Source organism: Podarcis erhardii (assembly GCF_964252035.2).
Source record: "Podarcis erhardii genome assembly, chromosome: 6".
In the NCBI taxonomy this organism is placed as follows: Eukaryota; Metazoa; Chordata; class Lepidosauria; order Squamata; family Lacertidae; genus Podarcis; species Podarcis erhardii.
In genome coordinates this window covers 82,457,232-82,477,573 of record NC_138510.1, presented here as the reverse complement: position 1 = coordinate 82,477,573, position 20,342 = coordinate 82,457,232, and the positions used below count along the sequence as shown (strand labels likewise).

The following is a 20,342-nucleotide window of genomic DNA, read 5'->3' as shown; positions in this document are numbered from 1 at the left end:
GGGTGCCACTACCGAGAAGGCCCTCTGCCTGGTTCCCTGTAACCTCACTTCCTGCAGTGAGGGAACCACCAGAAGGCCCTCAGAGCTGGACCTCAGTGTCTGGGCTGGATGATGGGGCTGGAGATGCTCCTTCAGGTATACTGGGCCAAGGCCATTTAGGGCTTTAAAGGTCAGCACCAACACTTTGAATTGTGCTCAGAATTGTACTGGGAGCCAATACAGGTCTTTCAGGACCGGTGTTTATATGGTCTCGGCGGCCACTCCCAGTGACCAGTCTAGCTGCTGCATTCTGGATTGGTTGTAGTTTCTGGATCACCTTCAAAGGTAGCCCCACGTAGAGCGCATTGCAGTAGTCCAAGTGGGAGATAACCAGAGCATGCACCACTCTGGTGAGACAGGAAGCATCAGGAGTCAGAAAAACGCCAATAATTGTATGTACAGTGGTACCTCGGGTTAGGAACTTAATTTATTCTGGAGGTCTGTCCTTAACCTGAAACTGTTCTTAACCTGAAGCACCACTTTAGCTAATGGGGCCTCCTGCTGCCGCTGCGCCACAATTTCTCTTCTCATCCTGAAGCAAAGTTCTTAACCCGAGGTAATATTTCTGGGTTAGTGGAGTCTGTAACCTGAAGCGTATGTAACCTGAAGCGTATGTAACCTGAGGTACCACTGTGTTTATGAAGAACAAAACAGCAGCTATGGCTTCCTACCCCAGGCAAGACTAAAGGCCAGTTCCCATTGAGCTCTGGAGGAAACAACCAGAGAGGGGAAGAGAAGTTTCTTTTACAGGCTAGGCATGACACAACACACACACACCACCACCACCACCAACAACAACAACATAGTACTGGTTTAAATAAAAACCAGTATATGGATCCACTCTTATTCATCTGGGCCTGACAGGGCAACTTACTGTCATCTGAGGTACAAGCAAACGTAGGTAACATAAATGCTCTGAGTTTGTAGCACAGGGTTTGAATCAGGAAGCTCGCAACTACCCTGGAGAAGTTGTGGTTTTAGCACAGAGTGGGTCGATGCCTTTAGCATGCTGGTGCTATGGAAACCGAGTTTCGCCACAGAGAAGAACTCGCGTACTAAACCACAGAGCGCTGCACACCCTCTTCCTTTTTTTATGCAGCCTCCCGAAGAAGAAAAACAGAAGTCGGCAAAGCGAAACCACAAATGAAGGAGGCCTTTGCAGCAATGCTATGCTAATTGCCTGATATAATGGGGGTCAGATAATGGGAAACTCACAATGGACACGGGGTTGCAACAGAGTGGACATATAATTTCAGTTCCTAAGAAAAGGGATGACAGCCGAATGTCCTAATGTGGAAGTTTAAATGCTTAAGGAAGATCGGAGCAACTTGTGAACCTCGAAGCCAAATACGGGCTGTCACTCATGTACAGAAGGCGGCCGCGCCCCCATTTCGCCCCGCCCCTGTTCCACCTTGTTCTGCCTCCTTTTCCTGCCACTTCCATAGCGATGTACATGTGCTATGGTTGTTGCCTGTGTTACATTAGAGAAAATTGCTTTGCGAAAATGTGTGCATTAGGCAAAATTGCATGCAAAAATAAGTTATATTGGGATAATTTAACTCTGAAATGCCGATGAATTGTCATGAGGCCTTCTCTTTTTTTAAAAAATCAAAATCTGATGGGGAAACATGGAGACTTGAAACTAAGGTTGAAAAAGTGAGAAGCTGAGAGAAACTAAAATGGACACTGCCCATCCCTAGGGCCAGGAGAGTTTTTCTGGGGTGTGGTACATGACCCCAGTCAAGCTGGCAAAAATCTATCACTTGCCCAATAATAAATGTTGGAAATGTAAAGAAACTGAAGGTACATTCTTTCACCTTTGGTGGACGTGCCCAAAGATTAAGGCTTTCTGGGAGATGATATATAATGAATTGAAAAAGGTATTTAAATATACCTTCTTGAAGAAACCAGAAGCCTTTCTCCTGGGTATAGTCGGCCAATTGGTGCCAAAGAAGGATAGAACATTTTTTATGTATGCTACAACAGCAGCAAGAATACTCATCGCAAAGTATTGGAAGACACAAGATCTACCCACCATGGAAGAATGGCAGATGAAGATGATAGACTATATGGGACTGGCAGAGATGACTGGCAGAATCCGAGAACAGGGAGAAGAGACGGCGGAAGAAGATTGGAAGAAATTTAAGGACTATCTTAGGAAACATTGCAAAATTTATGAATGCTAGAAGGACGTGGGTTTAGAAGTTAAGTGGTTTCAGCGGTATTGTTTATGTAAAAAGAAAAGAAAGGTGAAAACTATTCTGAGAATAAGGGAGAGGATTTGTTGAACTGATAACTTAGAAACTGGAATACAGAAAGGGGAGGTATGAGGAGGTCGGGGAAGTAAGGTATATGAAAATAAGGGACTGAAACTATACTTGTTTGTTGTCTGTTTTTTGTTATTTTGTCTTTTTTGTTATTATGGTTGTTCTTTGTGTAATATTTGAAAATGCAATAAATATCTTTTTAAAAAAGAAAAGAAAAAAAAAGAGAGTTTTTCTGGGGTGGATACTCCATAAAGTCCTGTCTCTGTTTATGTTCTGCCCGATAGTCCCTCCTCCATAAGGACATCTGTGTGCAGCAAGGATTAAGACCTTCACTGCAATTGCTCCAAGGCTGTGGATTCCTCAGCGTGGAACGACTTTCCGGATGAGGTTTACAACTGCTCTTGACTTGCAGTCTATCAAAAGAAGGCCCACAACTGCTGAGCAGACACTGCTGTTGATTGCAGTGTATCTTGTTAGCTTTGTTTCTTAAAACAATTATTTGCTTTTATTGGGTTGTGTTTTTTTTTTTTTTAAATGTTGCTTTTCTGTCCAAAGCTCCTTTTGAACTTCAGAGTGGAGGGCTTCAGAATGTTCTAATAAAATAAAGGGGTGATCTGACTGAGGGGTTGTGGCCATGGTTGTGGAGGTGCTGCACTTCCAGATTTCAGGAGTGGGGATGTGTGTTTGAAGCATGAATGTCTTGTGAATGAGCACTGGGCAGCAGCTACAGTAGGTATATTGAATGTTATCTACTCTAGCAATAATCTTTTGCGCATGAATGAGAGCCAAGCATAAAAAAATCTCATGATTGACAAACGTACAATGCTTTGTGCCAAATCACTGCTTACTCATCAAAAGAATTTAATGTGGTCATTTTCTTATTCTAATCTGAAAATATTGGTGTTGATCAATATTCCTGATTTCCATCTCTTTCCTTAATCTCAGTGAGGTGAGCTTCCTTCCCTCTCCCCCAGTTCTGCTAAAAGCACAAACATTCTTTTATATATTGCATGCATTATTATACACATTATAATACATATATTATGGGATATACGTCCAGGTTTTCAAAAAGTATGCATGTAAGGCATTTTTGCTGAGGAAACATACTGCACCGGGTTTGACTCTTTTATATGCATCTTGCATATGATAAACCTTTTGGTATACAGTTTTGCATGTAATCAAACAGGCTTTTGTTTTAAAGATCATGCATCTCAGAGGCAAGTGTGCTCTTGATGTAGGAAAAGGTCTGATGTAAGCAAAGCTCGATTGGGTTGGAACGCCATGCAATGCCTAGCACATATCCAGCAGCCAAATTCTGAGTATAAACATGTTTATGAAAGGATTCCTCCTCTGTCCATAGTTGCCAGGTGTTGAGCGCCATTCAGTGCTCTGGTTTGGCTTGGCTTCTTCTCAGCATTCCCTGCTCACATCCTGGATGTTTAGCATTGAAACACTTTGTGGTGTCTTTCGTTGGGTTTCTTCCCACTCCACAAACATATCCAAATCACTACAGCTAGTTCTGTTTCCTTACAACTTCTGCAGACTGAGATTTAAAACAAGGGTTTATGTATATATATAAGAAGGATCCCATTATTCATTATTTTATATTATTTATTACTTATATCCTGCTTTTCCTCCAAAGAGCACAAGCTTGCTGTCAGGATGTTGCCAGCGGCTCCTGGCTGGTTGCCCAGGAAAGGATAAAACAAGGGAAGGTTTCTTAGCATCCTTTTTTATTCAATATTTACAGAGAGAGGCTATAGAACCCAGCCTCTTGGATAATGGCGTTGTCCCAAGTGAATCTCCATCCCTGTCTCTCCCACTTCCTCATCCGTCACTTCTATAGGTGCTGCTACGTGCCCTTTGTCTTTGAGCTCTTTGCTCTCCTACTTTCAAGGCTCGCCGGGTTCTGGGAAGGATGGTGGTCTGCAAGGCTTTCCTTTTTAAATAATAATTTTTATTAAATTTACATTTTACCATAATCACAATCCTTTAAATAATCTCATCACCAAAAACATTGCTCAAACTGAGCTTCCACTTCCCCCCATCCCACTCTCTGGCTTTCATAAATATTCACTTACATCTTAGCATTTCTATAACCACCTATTTGCCTTCTTTCTATCTTAATAAAATTTACCCTGTTAATTGTAAACCAGTTCCCAATATTAACATTACAAAATATTTTAACTCAAACCCACAAACGTTTTCAAATGTTTACAATGTTCTTTCATATATTGTATAAATTTACTCCAGTCCTTTTCAAACAGTTCACTGCGCTGAATTCGGATCTTCCCCGTCAGCTTTGCCAATTCTGCATATTCCATCAGTTTGATCTGCCCTTCTTCCAATGTTGGAAGTTCCTGCTGCTTCCATTTCTGGGCCAAGAGTGTCCTTGCTGCTGTTGTAGCATACATGAACAGATTTATATCATTTTTAGGAATTTCATCTCCAATTATGCCTAACAAAAAACGCCTCTGGTTTTTTTATTAAAGGTGTATTTAAAAAACCTTTTTCAATTCATTATATATCATGTCCCAATAGGCTTTAACCTTAATACACGTCCACCACATATGGAAGAAATTCCCCTCCTTCTCCTTACATTTGGGGGTCTGGAAGGCTTTCCAATGACACTGTGTCCATCAGCTGTCACCCTGCTTCCTCCCCCCTCCCCCTCCTCTCCTATTATTTCCCAACTTTTCCCCTCCTCTGCCTCTGAGCTGTGACCTCCCTCAAACCCCTGTTGTAAGTCTATATTGTCTTCGTCTTCCTCCTCCCTGGAAGGGTCAGGCTGGGGAGATGGTCTCCACCATTCCTCCTCTGTCCAGTCCTTGACACTACCATGCGCCCCTCTCTGTTTGATCCCCCCCACTCCATGACCCTGTGAGATAGGTTAGGCTGAGAGATAGGGTCCAGGGTAACCCAGTGAGCTTCAGAAGGATGACTGAATATTTGAACCCGGATCTCCTCAACCCTAGTCCAATCAATACAGCACCATCTCTCGCCGCCTTTTCTTTTTAAAATGCCAGATGCAGTTGTGTGTGGAAGCTGACTTATAATAATAATAATAATAATAATAAATTTTATTTATACCCCTCCCTCCCTGGCCAGAGCAGGGCTCAGAGCAGCTAAAACCAATAAAATCACAGTAAAAAACATAATAGGGGGAAAGAAAAAAGATTAAATACAGGTTAAAATGCAATTTAAAATGCAGCCTCATTTTAAAAGTAGCCGATAAATCAAGACCATAAGGGGAGGGAAACATAAGGGTTAGACTGAGTCCAAACCAAAGGCCAGGTGGACCAGCTCTGTCTTGCAGGCCCTGCGGAAAGATGTCAAGCCCCGCAGGGCCCTAGTCACTTGTGGCAGAGTGTTCCACCAAGTCGGGGCCAGTACTGAAAAGGCCCTGGCCCTAGTTGAGACAAACCTAACCACTTTGCGACCTGGGACCTCCAAAATGTTGTCATTTGTGGACCTCCACCAAAGGGGGACAATACCCCACCAACTTCAGGATGGCCACAGCCAACCCTTTGACATCTTACTTACAACCAGCCAGAGGGTGGCTCTGTTTGTCACTGGCTTTGCCTGAACCATCTTCCCATCTCCCAGGCATATACCCGACGGGCACTAATCACTCCTAGTGATCATGAAGAACTGGTGCTGATTTAAGAAGGTAGCCAAGATGTGAGCTGCTGCAAAGAAGGTGATCAACAAAGTTCTCCGCAACTGTTGCCCCTACAACAAGCTGCCTGAAGATTCAATGAATCAGTCCAGTTTTCCTCCTGCAGACTAGACACACTTGTCTGCTTGCCATATGAGGAGTTAATTTCTCAGCCTCTCCCCAATAACACATTGCTGGTCTTGTTTCTGCTGCAATAATTTAATCTGTGCTTGAAGCAGCAACCAGCAAACTGACCTCAAAGTGTTTGAACACCTAACAGAAAACAAGAATATTCTCTTTTTTTAAAAAAATGCAACATTTACTAGAAGGTTTTAGGCTGTGTTCATATACACACACTTGCCTGAGTATATGCTTCATTGCGCCTCTCTGACAATACAACATTGGTGACTCTGGATTGTGGAAGTGCTGCCATTCCTTTACCATTAGTACTTTTGAAGTACTATAATGTAACCTTCTGTGGACAGGAACAGCCTAGGTTTTGCTGCCTATGCTCTGGTACCCTCTAGGCTAGGTTACTGCAATGCTGTTTCTGAAGGTGTTTCAGAAATGGCAGCAGGTGCCCAAGTCCACAACCAGATTGTTGACCAATGCAAAAGGATCTGAACGTACATCACCAATTCTGACAAAGCTGCAGTGGCTTCTAAATGGTTTCCTGGCCCAGTTCAAGGTGCTGGTTTTCACCTATAAAGGCTTCTGTGACTCAAGACCTCAAGGACTACCTCTCCCCACATGAACCAACCCCAACCCTGCACTCATCACCCGAGGCCCTTCTCCATGTTCTCAGAGAACAGCCTTTCTCAGTGGTGGCTCCCTGCTTGTAGAACGCTCTTCCCAGGAAGACATCCCTGACTCCATCATTACCTGTCTCCAGGTGCCAGGCAAAAAAGTTCCTTTTCTGCTAGGCTTTGGCCTTCAATTATCTGTGGCTTCCTTTGTTGGTAGAGTGGGTTAATCCTTCCATATAAATATGGATGAATTTTAGCTTTTACTCTCTTAGTTTTATGTTGCTTTTAATTTACATGCTGCTTTTTGCAAGTTGCTCTTACTTTTTGTAAAATAACTAAATAAAAGAGTGACTCCCAAGCTGAATTAATAATAATATGAATAGAAAGGAATAGATCATAGATATACAATCAGGTGCCCTGTGGTTTTTAACATCCTCTGTTCGAAAAAGGACTTCTCTTCATTTGACTTGGTGCCCCACAATTACCAGGTTACTATGGAACGGATATTTACTGCATACAGTTTAGTAGTGTTATGGTGCCATCTACAGATTTTTTTCTAAACTTTCTGTGCATTACAGTACTGCTATACAGAGCATAATTGCTACTTCTTGGTACCGCCTTCCTATCATGAAACTCTTTGCTTAGCTTAACCTTCCGTACAAATGTTTGTCTGGGACAGGAAATCATGTTATTTGGATGGTTCCCGTCCCCCCCCCCCCGATGTATTGCCTAAACTTCCTCTTTTGGACAAGAGTGGGATATTTTGCTTTATGTGCATAGGATGTGGTATTATGTTGCAAGAATCTAATCATTTATTATTATTATTATTATTATTATTATTATTATTATTATTATTTTAAAAAAACCCTATTATATTGTACAGCATAAGGGAAGAGGTCATAAAAGGATCACAGACACTGCCTTGAAGACCTACAAATCCAAGAAAAGGCAGCTCAAAATAAATGCCCTGTCTTTTGTAACTCTTGAGTTTTCAGCATTAAAAGCTCCTGGCTGGTTAAAAAAAAACTGTTTCCCATGCTTATTCTGTCCAATTTTATTATCTATAATAAATATATAATCACACCCAGTACATTATGATTTACTTTTGCTGATAATTCATATATCATCTATCTATCTATCTATCTATCTATCTATCTATCTATCTATCATCTATCTATCTATCTCTATTTCATCTATATCTAAACAAAACAAATTCCTTCCAGTAGCACCTTAAAGACCAACTAAGTCAGTTCTTGGTATGAGCTTTTGTGTGCATGCACATACCAAGAACTGACTTAGTTGGTCTTTAAGGTGCTACTGGAAGGAATTTGTTTTGTTTTGACTATGGCAGACCAACACGGCTACCTATCTTTAACTCATCTATATCTGTAAAATTTAAATACACCAAAGGATACAAAAGCCCCTTGTGGGAGAAAAATCAAGAAATTGCATCTCAAACTCTTTTCTTTTTTTCTTCCTTTCTTTCTAGAAACAGTGGCAAAGAAACCTACTGCTCCTACTCCCCAAGGTAAGATTATTTAATCACATTTATGTTAAATATTTGCTATAGATGGGTCATGATCCAGTTCTATGAGTGGGGTGGCCAGTGGGGAGGGCAATAAGTAAGCCGTGAGGATTGGGTCAGCTTCCTCATTTGCAAGACAAATAACCAGAATATACCGTATTTTTCGCCCTATAGGACACACTTTTCCCCCTCCAAAAATGAAGGGGAAACATGTGTGCGTCCTATGGGGCGAATGCAGGCTCCTTGGCTTCAGCGATAGCAACGCGAAGCCTCTGAAGCCTGCGCTCCAGAGGCTTCACGTTGCTTTCGCTAAAGCCAGGAGAGTCTGCTCTTTGAGGCTGGCGGTGGGGAAAAGCAGCGCTTCCCCCCACCGCCAGCCCCACAGGCTCGGGGGGCAGCGGGAAGGCGTGCAACGCCTTCGGGCTGCTCCCGGACCTCATTTGGAGGCTGGCAGTGGGGGAAAGCAGCGCTGGGTCGAAAAGCCTGCAGGAGCCGTGCAGCCTTTAAAGAGCGCGCCGCTCTTGGGGGCTTTTCCCCAAGGAGGGAGAAGGGACGGACTGGCCGAGTCCGTCCCTTTTCCCTCCTGTGGGCTTTTGCAGGAGATGGGGGAATTCCCCCACCTCCCACAAAAGCACGCAGAAGGTGCGCACCCTTTAAAGAGTGCGCCGCTCTTGGGGGCTTTTCCCCGAGGAGGGACAAGGGACTGACTGGCCATTTCAGTCCCTTCTCCCTCCTGGTCGAAAAGCCCACAAGAGTCACGCTGGGCTCCTGTGGGAATTCCGCCACCTCACACAAAAGCAGGGAGAAGGTCTTGGAGTAGCGCACAGGCTGCGGGGGGGGGGGGGGAATCATATTTCCCCCCTTGATTTCCCCCCCTGAAAACTAGGTGCACCCTATGGGCCGGTGCGCCCTATAGGGCGAAAAATACGGTACATCACAGGTGGACTGGGTTCAGTTACATCTTACAGAGAATGAAAATTTTGTTGGGTATTCTCTCTCCCATTTTACCTGATCTGCTCCTCAGTCCTGGGAACTATATTTAAGACTTTACTTGGATTAATTGTGACTTAATTGCTTTTTATCACTTTTTAGTTGTCGTGTAGGCATAGTCATGGTTAGAGCAGACCTGTTGAAATTAATGAGATTTACATTGATCTCTAACCTAGGTCCCATAGATTTCTGTTCTGTTCTAAGCATGATCTGGATGTAACCCATAGTAATTAAAGAACAGATTTTCCCTTATCCATGTTTCAAACTTACTTCAGTTCAAACATCTAGTTCAACTTCCAGAAAACTTTTTGAAAGAAAGCTGCACTAATGGGATTAATTGCACAAATACACAGGTTGCTCTACAATGCATTTTTTCAGGGAAGTGTTCTTAATCTGGGTTAATTTTAGTAGCAAATCTAGAACCTAGCAGTAGAAATGGTTCTGGATTAATTAGCAAAGAACATGAGGACTTTTGCGCGGGCTTCTGCCACTTCTTCCATCTTCCATACAGTGTCTAGCATATTTTCAGCTGCAAGGTATTTGTCAGGCTTTTAAACTGCCACTTACTTACCTGACAGCCTTTGGCAAATCGGAGTTGCCAGCAGATGGCAACTCAGCTTAAGTTTGGTAAAATGGGAGATGTGGGTCTTTTTTGGTTTCTTTTGGACCACCCATATGCCACACATCACAATAGGTATGTACATATGATCAAGAAGGCTAGTGACATTTTTCGAAGGCTATTGCCATCATGGGCTTGTTCGATTTTTATCCAAAGGGTGTGTTCAGCACCCTTGAAATATCCTTGAAATTGTGAGCTGCACCTGGCAAAGGTAAAAGGCCATGCTCAGTGCTATTTTTTCTAGAAAAAAGAGGTGCCGGAACTCACCATAAATGTCTCCCTTGTTCACTTAGAATGGCAATGGCAGCCACTGAGTTCTGGCTGAAAAACAAGCCCTGGCCTTCCATGAGGGGTGTGCTGGTCCATGGGTTACCCGAGAGGCGAGGTCCAAGTCCGGTCCGTGGTCAAAGGTGCATCGTGGAGGCAGTCCGTAGTAGCTGAAGCTGGGTGCAGGGCAGGGGGTCGGGTGAAGTCAGGAACAGGCATGCAAGCAGGGAGCCAGGGCGGGTCAGGAGCTCTGGCAGAAAAGCAGGACAGGGTTCAGACAGGAACTAACAACCAACAATGTTGCTCCCGCAACTTGGGACTGGGGCTGGCCGGCTTTTATCTGCCCTGAGGCATAGGGCAGCCCCGATCCTCTGGTGACTCGCCTCTCCTGGCCTGGAGGTGAACACTCCTCCTGCGGGAACTTAGTTCCCTCTGCCTCTCTGCCCTGAACCTCTGTAGCTCAGGAGAGGCTGGAGGGTTACCGGACCCAGAGGCAACCTCAGCTTCCTCTGACGGGGCTGAGAGTGGAGCACCTGCAGGCAATGTGTCCTCCATCACCTCAGGAGCCAGAGCAGACTCCGCTGATTCCTGCACCTGAGGACCCAGCACAGGTGAGGACCCTTCAGGTTCAAGCCCCAGTCCCGGCTCAGCTGGTTCTGGAGGCGGGGAATCCTGTGCAGGCTGGGATCCCTCAGGTTCAGCATCCGAGTCCAAATCCCAGGCCATCACAAGGAGTTTTGCTGGTATGCACTAGCTAACCGCCCCCTCTGCCATATACCTCTTGCCATGGGCTGCCTCCACTTAGAAAAAAGGTCTCTAGGGAGGAGCCTGTTGTTCTTCTTTAGGCATCCGGTTGCAGATCTCCACTGTCACAATACCTTGAGGGAAGAAGACCAGGTGATGGGGACATGTCAGAGGAGGAGGGGCCAGAGGGTGTGGCCCTTCTCTCCCCCTCCTTCATCCATCACTGAGTATCTGAATAGAGCAGGGATGCGGAACCCGTGGCTCTCCAGATGTTGCTGGACCGCAGCTCCCATCAGCCACAACCAGCATGGCCAGGGCTCAGGGAAGATGGGAGTTGTAGTCCAATAACATCTGGAGGGCCACAGCTTCCCCATCCCTAAAACAGGTCTCCGTACTGAGTGCCAGTCACAGTTACACATCCCTACTGAGGGCTTGCAAGGGTGGGTATTCTCCAGCCTCCAACATGGCGTACCTCGTCCGTGTCCCATGATATCTGAAGCGAGGGATTTTGTAAACTTGGAGTTGAACTACACGTGACATGGGAGTTCCTTGCTTGGAGGACAAAGGCCCAGATTTGGGGGGTGGGGTGGAGTCTACCCTTTCCCCCACACCCCAAGCTGTTGTTATCCATGGAAAGTGAAATGTCTGTGAAATTTTCTCCCTGGGACTTTGGAAAGTGATCTGGATTTGGGTTGTTGCACAAGGGCACAGGATTAGGCACCGCCCTCTTGCAACAGCATGGCTGTTTCAGTTATGGCACTTCCAACACCATAGCCTAATCCGTATTTGTAAGGATGGAATGACAGACCCCTGGAAGCATAATGGTCCTTGTAATTCATCCTGGTTGAACAGGCTGCTGGTGTTTTGCTATGCTGCAATGCCACTCTGTTTAAGACTTTGCTGTGTAACATAGCTGATTTGTTTATTGCCCTCCCCCCTCACGTGCTCACCCTAGGAACTCTTCTTGGCTCTTCTCCCACACTTCCACGCACCACTCCACTCTCACCTGCAAGCACCTCTGAAGCAAAGCCTGGCTCTGCGACCAAGGAGACAGTCACCCCTACTTACCAGGCCGCCAATGCTTCCGGAATACCTGTTAGCAAAGCAACTGCTACCCCTGCGACTGCTTTCTCTGCCAACATCACAGGTTTGCTTGGGAGTTTTCTGATAAGAGATTGTACTGCCCCAGGAATACTGTCCTCTCTCGGGAGACTGATGGTGGTGGGGGTGGGGGTGAACCTCATCACATAACTGCTACGTGGCTGGAAACTTGAATAAGTATGTGAAGTTGCAATGCAATGGATGATGAATGGCCGACTCTACAACCATAAAATTAGAGCAGAAATTAGGAGAACAGCCATTGGGGCAGGGGGCTGAGAGGTACGCATGGATAGCTGCTGAGGACAGGGAGCATCTGTGTGTTAGCAAGACTGAAGCTGGCTTTGTGGCTCACTTCACTCCTCTTTGCAGGGTTGCTCACACTGGGGAGCTGATCCCGTTATGACCCTTTTCTGCTTGGCTAGCTACATGAATGAAGGGGCATGCATGTGAACTGGGCCAATTGTACTAATGATAGGCTGTCCCCCTTCAAAGCATGGTTAGAATCAGGCTTAAAGAGAAAGGGAAAGTAAAGGACCCCTGCACAGTTAAGTCCCATCAAAGGAAACTATGGGGTTGCAGCGCTCATCTTGCTTTCAGGCCAAGGGAGCCGGTGTTTGTCCACAGACAGCTTTCTGGGCCATGTGGCCAGTATGACTAAACCACTTCTGGTGCAATGGGACACTGTGACGGAAGCTAGAGTGCACGAAAACACCATTTACCTTCCCGCTGCAGCGGTACCTATTTATCTACTTGCACTGGTATGCTTTCGAACTGCTAGGTTGGCAGCAGCTGGGGCAGAGCAACGGGAGCTCACCCCGTCACAGGGATTCGAACCACTGACCTTCTGATCGGCAAGCCCAGGAGGCTCAGTGGTTTAGACCACAGCGCCACCCGCGTCCCATAGAACCACCTGGTCAGCCCACACAGTTGATGCTCCAGGTAGCAACCACAGCATGTTTCACAGTACTGCTGCTGAATTAGCTTTTCAAGAGATCGGGAATACTGCTTCCTTCTCTGAAGGGTACCCATTAACCAGTTAATGTTTTGCTGTTGTATCATAACAATGGTAATAAAAATTATTGCACTTTTGTTACTACAGAGATTGTTCCAACAAGCAGCTCATCCTTCCTCCCTCGCACGGACGCAAACTCTTCCAGCACTCAGGCACTCAGCAGCACTGCTGCCCCTCCTCCACTCTCTCCCTCCACCGTCACGCACGCACCACCAGGTTTGCCGTGTTGTTCTTTGCAGTGCTCTAGAGCAATGTCTTAAGTGGGCATGAATATTCAATTTGTGAGATGGTTAAGCATTATCAGAATGCATATATGTTTTGCTTGAGGTTTCTAAGCTGAGGCTGGACGACCACCTCTGAGGGATGCTTTAACATTGAATTCCCTGTATTGGCAGGGATGTAAATGAGGTGATTGTTGAGGTTCTTTTGAAATCTGGATATCTTTAAGCTTTTAATTGCATTATAAAGCTGGGTAGTCATTGGAGAATGCATTCCTGTGTGTCTAGTTTAAAAATATCAAGTCAATGGCCAACTTAGTGCATTTTGGACATCTAACCATGAACATTGACTCCACATGATCTCCTAAACAGTGTCATGATTTGCTTGGAAACACGCTATAAGTGCTGGTTCACACATCATGCTAAGTCAACGCTTAGCTCAGTTGGTTAGAGTGATCTGAGCTTGAAGAAAAGAGTGAAATGACAGCTATGTTTCTTCACATGGTTTATGGCTTGCCGTGACACGTGAACACACCCAATTCGTCTTATAGAAGAATTCTCACCAGTTATTCCTGCCCTTTGATACATTAAACCAGGCATGTACTTACCAAGCAAATCAATGTACTAAAAGTTAGGATCCAGTGAAAAGGATCATTGGGGGACAAGTTACTTGTATGTATGTTTTTCTGGTGGCAGCGGAGGGCTTCCACATCTATGGAAAAGCCCCACCTATTTTACCATATTACGGTGGTTTCAAAGGCTCAGAAGCAGGATCAGAAAGAACATTGGGAACCCTACATGAATAGCAAATTCAGGAATTACTTTTGCCAGTGTAAAATTCTTCCTGGAAGTGATTCCATGTGCCGATAGTGCATTTTAAATATTAAACTTTTGAAAGGTTAACCTTAATTCCAGTTTTTAGTAAGCAAGGACATAACAAACAGGGAGCATCTCCTTTGCGAACCTGTTTTACACATCCTGTTTTATATGTCTATAATGGGACGAACTCCTTTAAATGAAATAGTTAACTAAATAAATGCCAGTGGTGCTTATGTAGAATTATGTTGAATTTCCCTGGAGCTTTATGACTCGAGAGTCTAGGCTGCTTTGAACCAAAGAAAGGTTTCACAGCTGTGAACAAATATATTATGAAGTTGCTGTTGTTTTTAAGGCCCAGTGTTGTTTAAGTCAGCATTTAATACTGTGTAGTTGGGTAATAAATATTTGCCGTACTGAGGCCAAAATGTAAGAGTCACATTGCCCCCCCCCCACGGTAACCCAAGAGATGCTGGCCATTTCAGCCATTTCTAATTAATACCACATTTGCAGTGATGTTACAAATTTATATATAACCGGGGCAGAGTTAATTTGACTTCCAGTATTTTTCAATCATTTAGAATAGAAAACATTTTTCATCATTGATTTTAATTGAGTTGATAAGAACACATATAGTTTTATTTTTATATGTATAGTGAGGGAATAATGTGAAAGAAAATAAAGAAGAAGAAAACAAACAAAAGAAAAATTGAAATCGTGATACAATTGAGTATATAAGTAATGCAATTCTTCCAATAAATGTAAATTACTCTTGATAAATGGATTCCGTGTATTGTTATATTTATCCAGACACAATCCGCACCCAAAAGAATACCTATAGTTTTTAAACTAACTAAAGATATATCCACAAAAAGGAGCCATAATCCATATACATGCCCACCCACTGTAGTAGACTTGTAAAAATGAGGAAGGAAGGAAGGAAGGAAGGAAGGAAGGAAGGAAGGAAGGAAGGAAGGAAGGAAGCTTTATTCATATATCAAAGTGAAATGTTTTGTAGACATCTGAATTATCTCTTCTGTTCTTCATTTCGAGTAAGAAATTAAGATTGCAGTCTTGTAGATACTTATCTGGGATTAAGTCCTACTGAACTAAATGGATCTTACTTCTGAGTTGGTATGAATAGGGAAGAACTGCTGCAGCAGCATTTTATGCAAACGCCCTCAGAAGTAAAACCCACTCTCTTCAATGGTGCTTATCTGCAGGTCTGTGTGTGTAGGACTGTACTTTATATTTCCATTGAGAAGGCTAGTTTTCCTTTTTACAGGAGAAGGAACACATTTTCTCAGCTTGCAGTTCTGCTTCAAGGTTGTTCCCATTCATGGGGATATGCCATCAATAATTGCTGAATGTAATGCTAACCTTCTGTTTATTTCCTGGCAGATGATGGGGATAATTCCACCACGCATACCAACATTTCAGCGTCCTCTGGCACTCCAGCAAACATCCCTTCAGCTCTCTCAGAGACCACCTCTGGTCCAATAGGTGACAAACCTGCACACATTTAAGAGCATTGCTAGCACCACATGCATGCATGGCTTTGAATGGCATCACATTCCTTTGAGAATGAAATTTTTCCTGTGCAAACACAATTGAAATGAATTGGATTCATGCAGAAATTATTTATGAATTCCAATCCAAGTATCTGGTTTAAGAGCTAAGACTGACATCTGGCATATGAGAAGTGGAGTACTGCTTTATCTAAATTGGCATATCTTACCCCAATTCTGGAATGCACTGCAACAAACATAAGAACTTGCTACTTGAAGCAAATTATCCATTTAAGTTAGGTGGCTTTCGCAATAGGCAGCACTTTTCAATCTCTGTTACTGTGTATTTGTCATAAAATTTCATTAACAGCAGAAGACCATAGCACTTGGTCACCAGTCATACTGAAATGTATTGTAACAGTGATTGGCATTGAGGATAATATGAATACTCAAGATTTCACAATAACATCAAAATTACAATAAATTATAATTTATTTAAATTTATAATAAATTTATTTAAATTATAATAAATTATAATTTTAAAAGGAATTGATCTAAAAGGCTCCTGTTACTTATTAAGGAATGTTTTGGTAGTCATAAAAAGCATACAGGAAGGTGAATGAACAGAAAATAAATGAAAGCAAACCAGGAGCCAGGGGCGAGCGAAGGCGTTGTGATACCCAGGGTGGGGCATTGCTATGTAGGGCACATGTGTGGCATCGCTACGTACAACGCATGTGCCGTACGTAGCACCACCGCATGTGCGCTGTACACAGTGGTTTGCCGGTGGCGGTGCTCCAGCGTCATACAGACGGTGCTGGGATCCTCTGCTCACGGCTGCAGCCGCGAACAGTGGATCCTCCACATTCGGCTGTAGCAGTGACAGAGGGATCCCATCACCGTCCATACAGTGCTTAAGAGGCTCCGCTGGCAAGCCGCTATGTACAGCACGTGTGCGGTGCTGCTAAAATAGAACTAAATTGTAGCCCTGGGGCCTTACCCAATGCAGCAGCTCCACTCACAGAACAGACTTCTGTGAGAATAATGGAACGTCCTCTTCCTTTCCTCTTCCCTGCAGTTCCCCCCACACCCTCAAACAACTCTGGAGCAGATTTTGGAGGTTGGGGGAGAGGAAAGGAAGCAGAGGTTCCATTGCATGAACAGAACTCCTCTCACAAAACCCTGGATTTGGTCACTGCTCTGATGGAAGACCATTTAAGACTCCTAGATTTCCCACCTTGAATTCCATCATGAAAGAAAGGTGGAGCAGGACTATCATTAAATGTTTTTAAGTGCTGGATCCCCTAGAAAGTGATACCGGGCTACACTGCTGAACTACAGCTCCCAGTTCACCCCGGCAAGCATGCCAAATGCCCTGGGATGATAAGAATTGTAGGTCACCAGAATATGCAGGGACAAAGGATTCCTCACATCTGCTATTGGTATTTAAAGGCACATTTTCTTATGGAAGCAGGACAGAACAGTCCTATGTGTACACACTTTTGAAAGTGGCAAATAGACCGATTCATCCATCCCCAAGTCAAAGAAAATGTAGGGAAATGTAAAGAAGAATAACTGCCAATGGAATGAAAGCAACGAACCTCATAATTTCTCAAGAAAGTTCAAGTGATAAGTCAAACAAACATCATATACCAAAAATGGAATTACTGTTTTCAACCAACAATAAATGTAGACAAACCCCACATGCAGCAGGCCTGCCCCAAGATCAGAGAATAGTGAGGCAATCAAATAAATGTTTGGCTATCTGACAAGCCATTGAATTAACCTCAGACTGTATCGACGGTTGCAAGCATTTAAATAGCTTATTAGGGAAAATAATTTACACTATGTCAGAACTTGTCATCTGAAGACAGTTTAGTAGGAAATAGGAAATAGGAAACTCGGAAATAAAATCAACTTTTAAGGCTAAGATTATAAGTAGGCGGTTTCATTGGGAAATTGCTAGTTTTGCAAAACATTTTTAGCCATTTTGCAGTGACCTAAGTTGCGTGTTGAGACCTTTAAACCTCCCCCTTAAATAAATTCAGACAAGACTCAAATTTTCGTTTGGTTTTTGGCAGAATTTAGGCCACAACTTTATTGATTACAGCAAGTGAGTGGTTGCATAGGCTCTGGTTCGACTAGTTCCCTGCTCCCTTGCAGGTAGCGCTGACCCAGGGCACCAGTATAGGTCAGCCTAGGGTGAACACCCGGATAGGCCGGGGACAGGCTATGTCCACCACCCAGGCTATGTCCCCTGGACTCTGGCAAGGGCACAACCCCCTCACAGGGTTAACCAAACCATTGAGTCCCTGGATTCCTTTAAAGGAATACCCTTCACATAGGGATGGCGAGAGCGTTCTCCCATCCCTATCACATGAACCAGAGCCTATCCGCAACCTTACAAGTTGTGACGATTTGCTACATGGCAGGCAAAACCCAAATGGCACCAGCCAATCAGCCAAGTGGGAAAATTCCTGCCATGCCCCTGTCCCAATGACAGACGACACACGAAGGCATAGCAAGGTCAAGCGCACAGCCCTAAAAAATTAGGGAGAGGTGGGTGGGTGTTCCAATGCACGCACCGAAAGAGGAAGCTCTGGGTCACGTTCATAGGTATATATAGGTCCCTTGATACGTTTAGGCTGTGTCCCATTGGCCTGATTAAACACTGCATCAAGGGACCTACCAATTGGGTGTTGTGGCTATCCAATCATACCCACCCACAACACAGGGTTTGGTTGCCAGGTCTCGCCGCAACACGTGCCCTCTTTAAGGGAGGACCCAATTTGTCACGTCGTTTTGAACTAGTATGACAATATACAGCAAGGATGCAGACATGTTTGCTGAGAGGTCCCACTAGGGAAAGCTTGCATTAGATTTCAGCATTAGTAATTAGTATTAGTATTTGCCCAATGATATGATGTTTTAATTTACTAGACTTTAATGTAGCACAAAGAAGTCAACAGTGTGGGCCCAAGATTAGGTCTTCTGGAGAGGGTACCACCCCCAAAAAGGCTCAGATGGTAGGGGACCTCAGAGATGGGACTTAGCCAAACAGAATCTCTGTAAGGTGCAGGTGCAATATAAAGTCCAAATAACCACATTTTGAGACTTAAGCATCGGCAACACAATTCAGATGCTCTTGCATATGGTCTAATTTCATTTCAACAACGTTTGCACAGGAAATGTTTTTTGGGGGAGACCAATAAAAAAAAGTTGTAGTTTTGTGGCTGTAAGAGTTTGCTCTGAAGATGCTACTGCCCTGACATGATGTCTACCCCAATATAAGAACAGACAGGCGACAGAAACTCCCAGCAAACACTAAGCATTTGTAGGGCTCAAATTACCATGACTCAGTTGTGGGGCCACCTCTACTGAGAATCCTGCAACTGACTAGGACCGCTGCAACCAGTAGCAGCCCAGTGTAACAAGGCCTTGGAGGCCATTCAGCTGCCAAGAGGCCAATTGCAGCAGAGCCACAAGTGGAGGAATACTGCCTTCTGGACACTGTATTAGCTGTGGTTGAGGTTTGCTGGTGCTTGCATGTATTTGCTGGGCCTGGGGTGCATATCATATCAGAGCAGCAAGGTCTATAGGCCACACCTCAAGTACTGTATACTGAATTTACCTCCATTTGAATGCTATTTCATTGGTGCCCAGTAATTATGCAGTATTTCAATTACTCAATGCAAAGTATAGTTAACTGTGTTTATGCTTAAATACCATAAAAAGATCAAAACCATAGTATAAAAGGTACGATGTTATATAGATATTTTAATGATGGAAGCTTATATTTTATTGTCTTCACGTAATTGGTTTTTATGTTTGGTAAGACACTTAGAAGCTTATATTGGCACTAAGCAGTATATAAACACACACACACATATACACACACTGCATGTGAATAATTATTTTCTCTTTGATACATTTATAATGAAGAGCCTTCTAAGATTTTATCTTCTTTCTTACAGCTACTCCCGTGGACTGCAGTAAGTTTTAATGTTTTCTTGAAGATGGAACCCAACTTGTTAGACGTCCCTTTTGTTATTCTCGAGGACACAGATAATTCTCAAGAACGATAATGAAATACAGAAAACCAGGCATTAAAAATGTGCCTGTAAATTGCAAGATTTGGGAGTCACTAGCAAATAATGGGACCATTCACATATATGACTCATGCATAAAAGAAATATCTTTGAATATCCATATAATATGTAAGCTAAATATGTAGCTAAAAATCGACCATTCCTTTTAATTCCCTGAACTTCATGAAGATCAATAACTGTGGCCTCCCAGGAACTCGAGGTTCTCCAGTATTTTGCAGCCCCTCTTACACAAACAGCAGTCAAAAGATCAAAGGGCTATGAAGCACAAGCAGTGGCAGATCTGAGGGCTTCAAATTTTAACAACGCCCTGTGCAATGCCAAAATTTGGTGCCCCCCCCCGCCTCTCACCTTCCATTCTGCAGCATAGTTACGTACGGTGCCCCTGAGGCTCTGCACCCAGTGTGACTGAATCAGTCAGGCTCTCCTAAATCTTTCCCTGGCGCAAGCCAAACTTGGCAGAGCTGTAGAGCATTCCCCATCATACTGGTAGCTGCCGAATCAACAGTGGCTGGGATGGCAGGACAGGAAAGGGCAGAGACTGGGGGAGAAATGTTACAAATCAGAGGTTCGTTTTTAGCTGGTTCTTTAGGAGAAAGGAACACAAGTAGACCCAGAGATATGCAACACAACAAAATGTATTTATTGTATACATTAAAATTGCAGTCCCTAATACACACACACACACACACACACACACACAATCTCTTGTAAAGTTTTTATTAG

At 43.9% G+C, this 20,342-nt stretch overlaps 1 protein-coding gene across 1 annotated transcript in view; it reads left to right on the top strand.

Annotated features, from left to right (window-relative positions):
* Positions 1 to 20,342, top strand: part of PTPRC (protein tyrosine phosphatase receptor type C) — a 91,858-nt gene that overhangs the window by 34,542 nt on the left and 36,974 nt on the right. Inside the window, 5 exon segments of the mRNA XM_081866238.1 lie at positions 8,206 to 8,238; positions 11,811 to 12,002; positions 13,056 to 13,184; positions 15,404 to 15,505; positions 19,485 to 19,502. Coding sequence (XP_081722364.1) covers positions 8,206 to 8,238; positions 11,811 to 12,002; positions 13,056 to 13,184; positions 15,404 to 15,505; positions 19,485 to 19,502 — 474 coding nt within the window.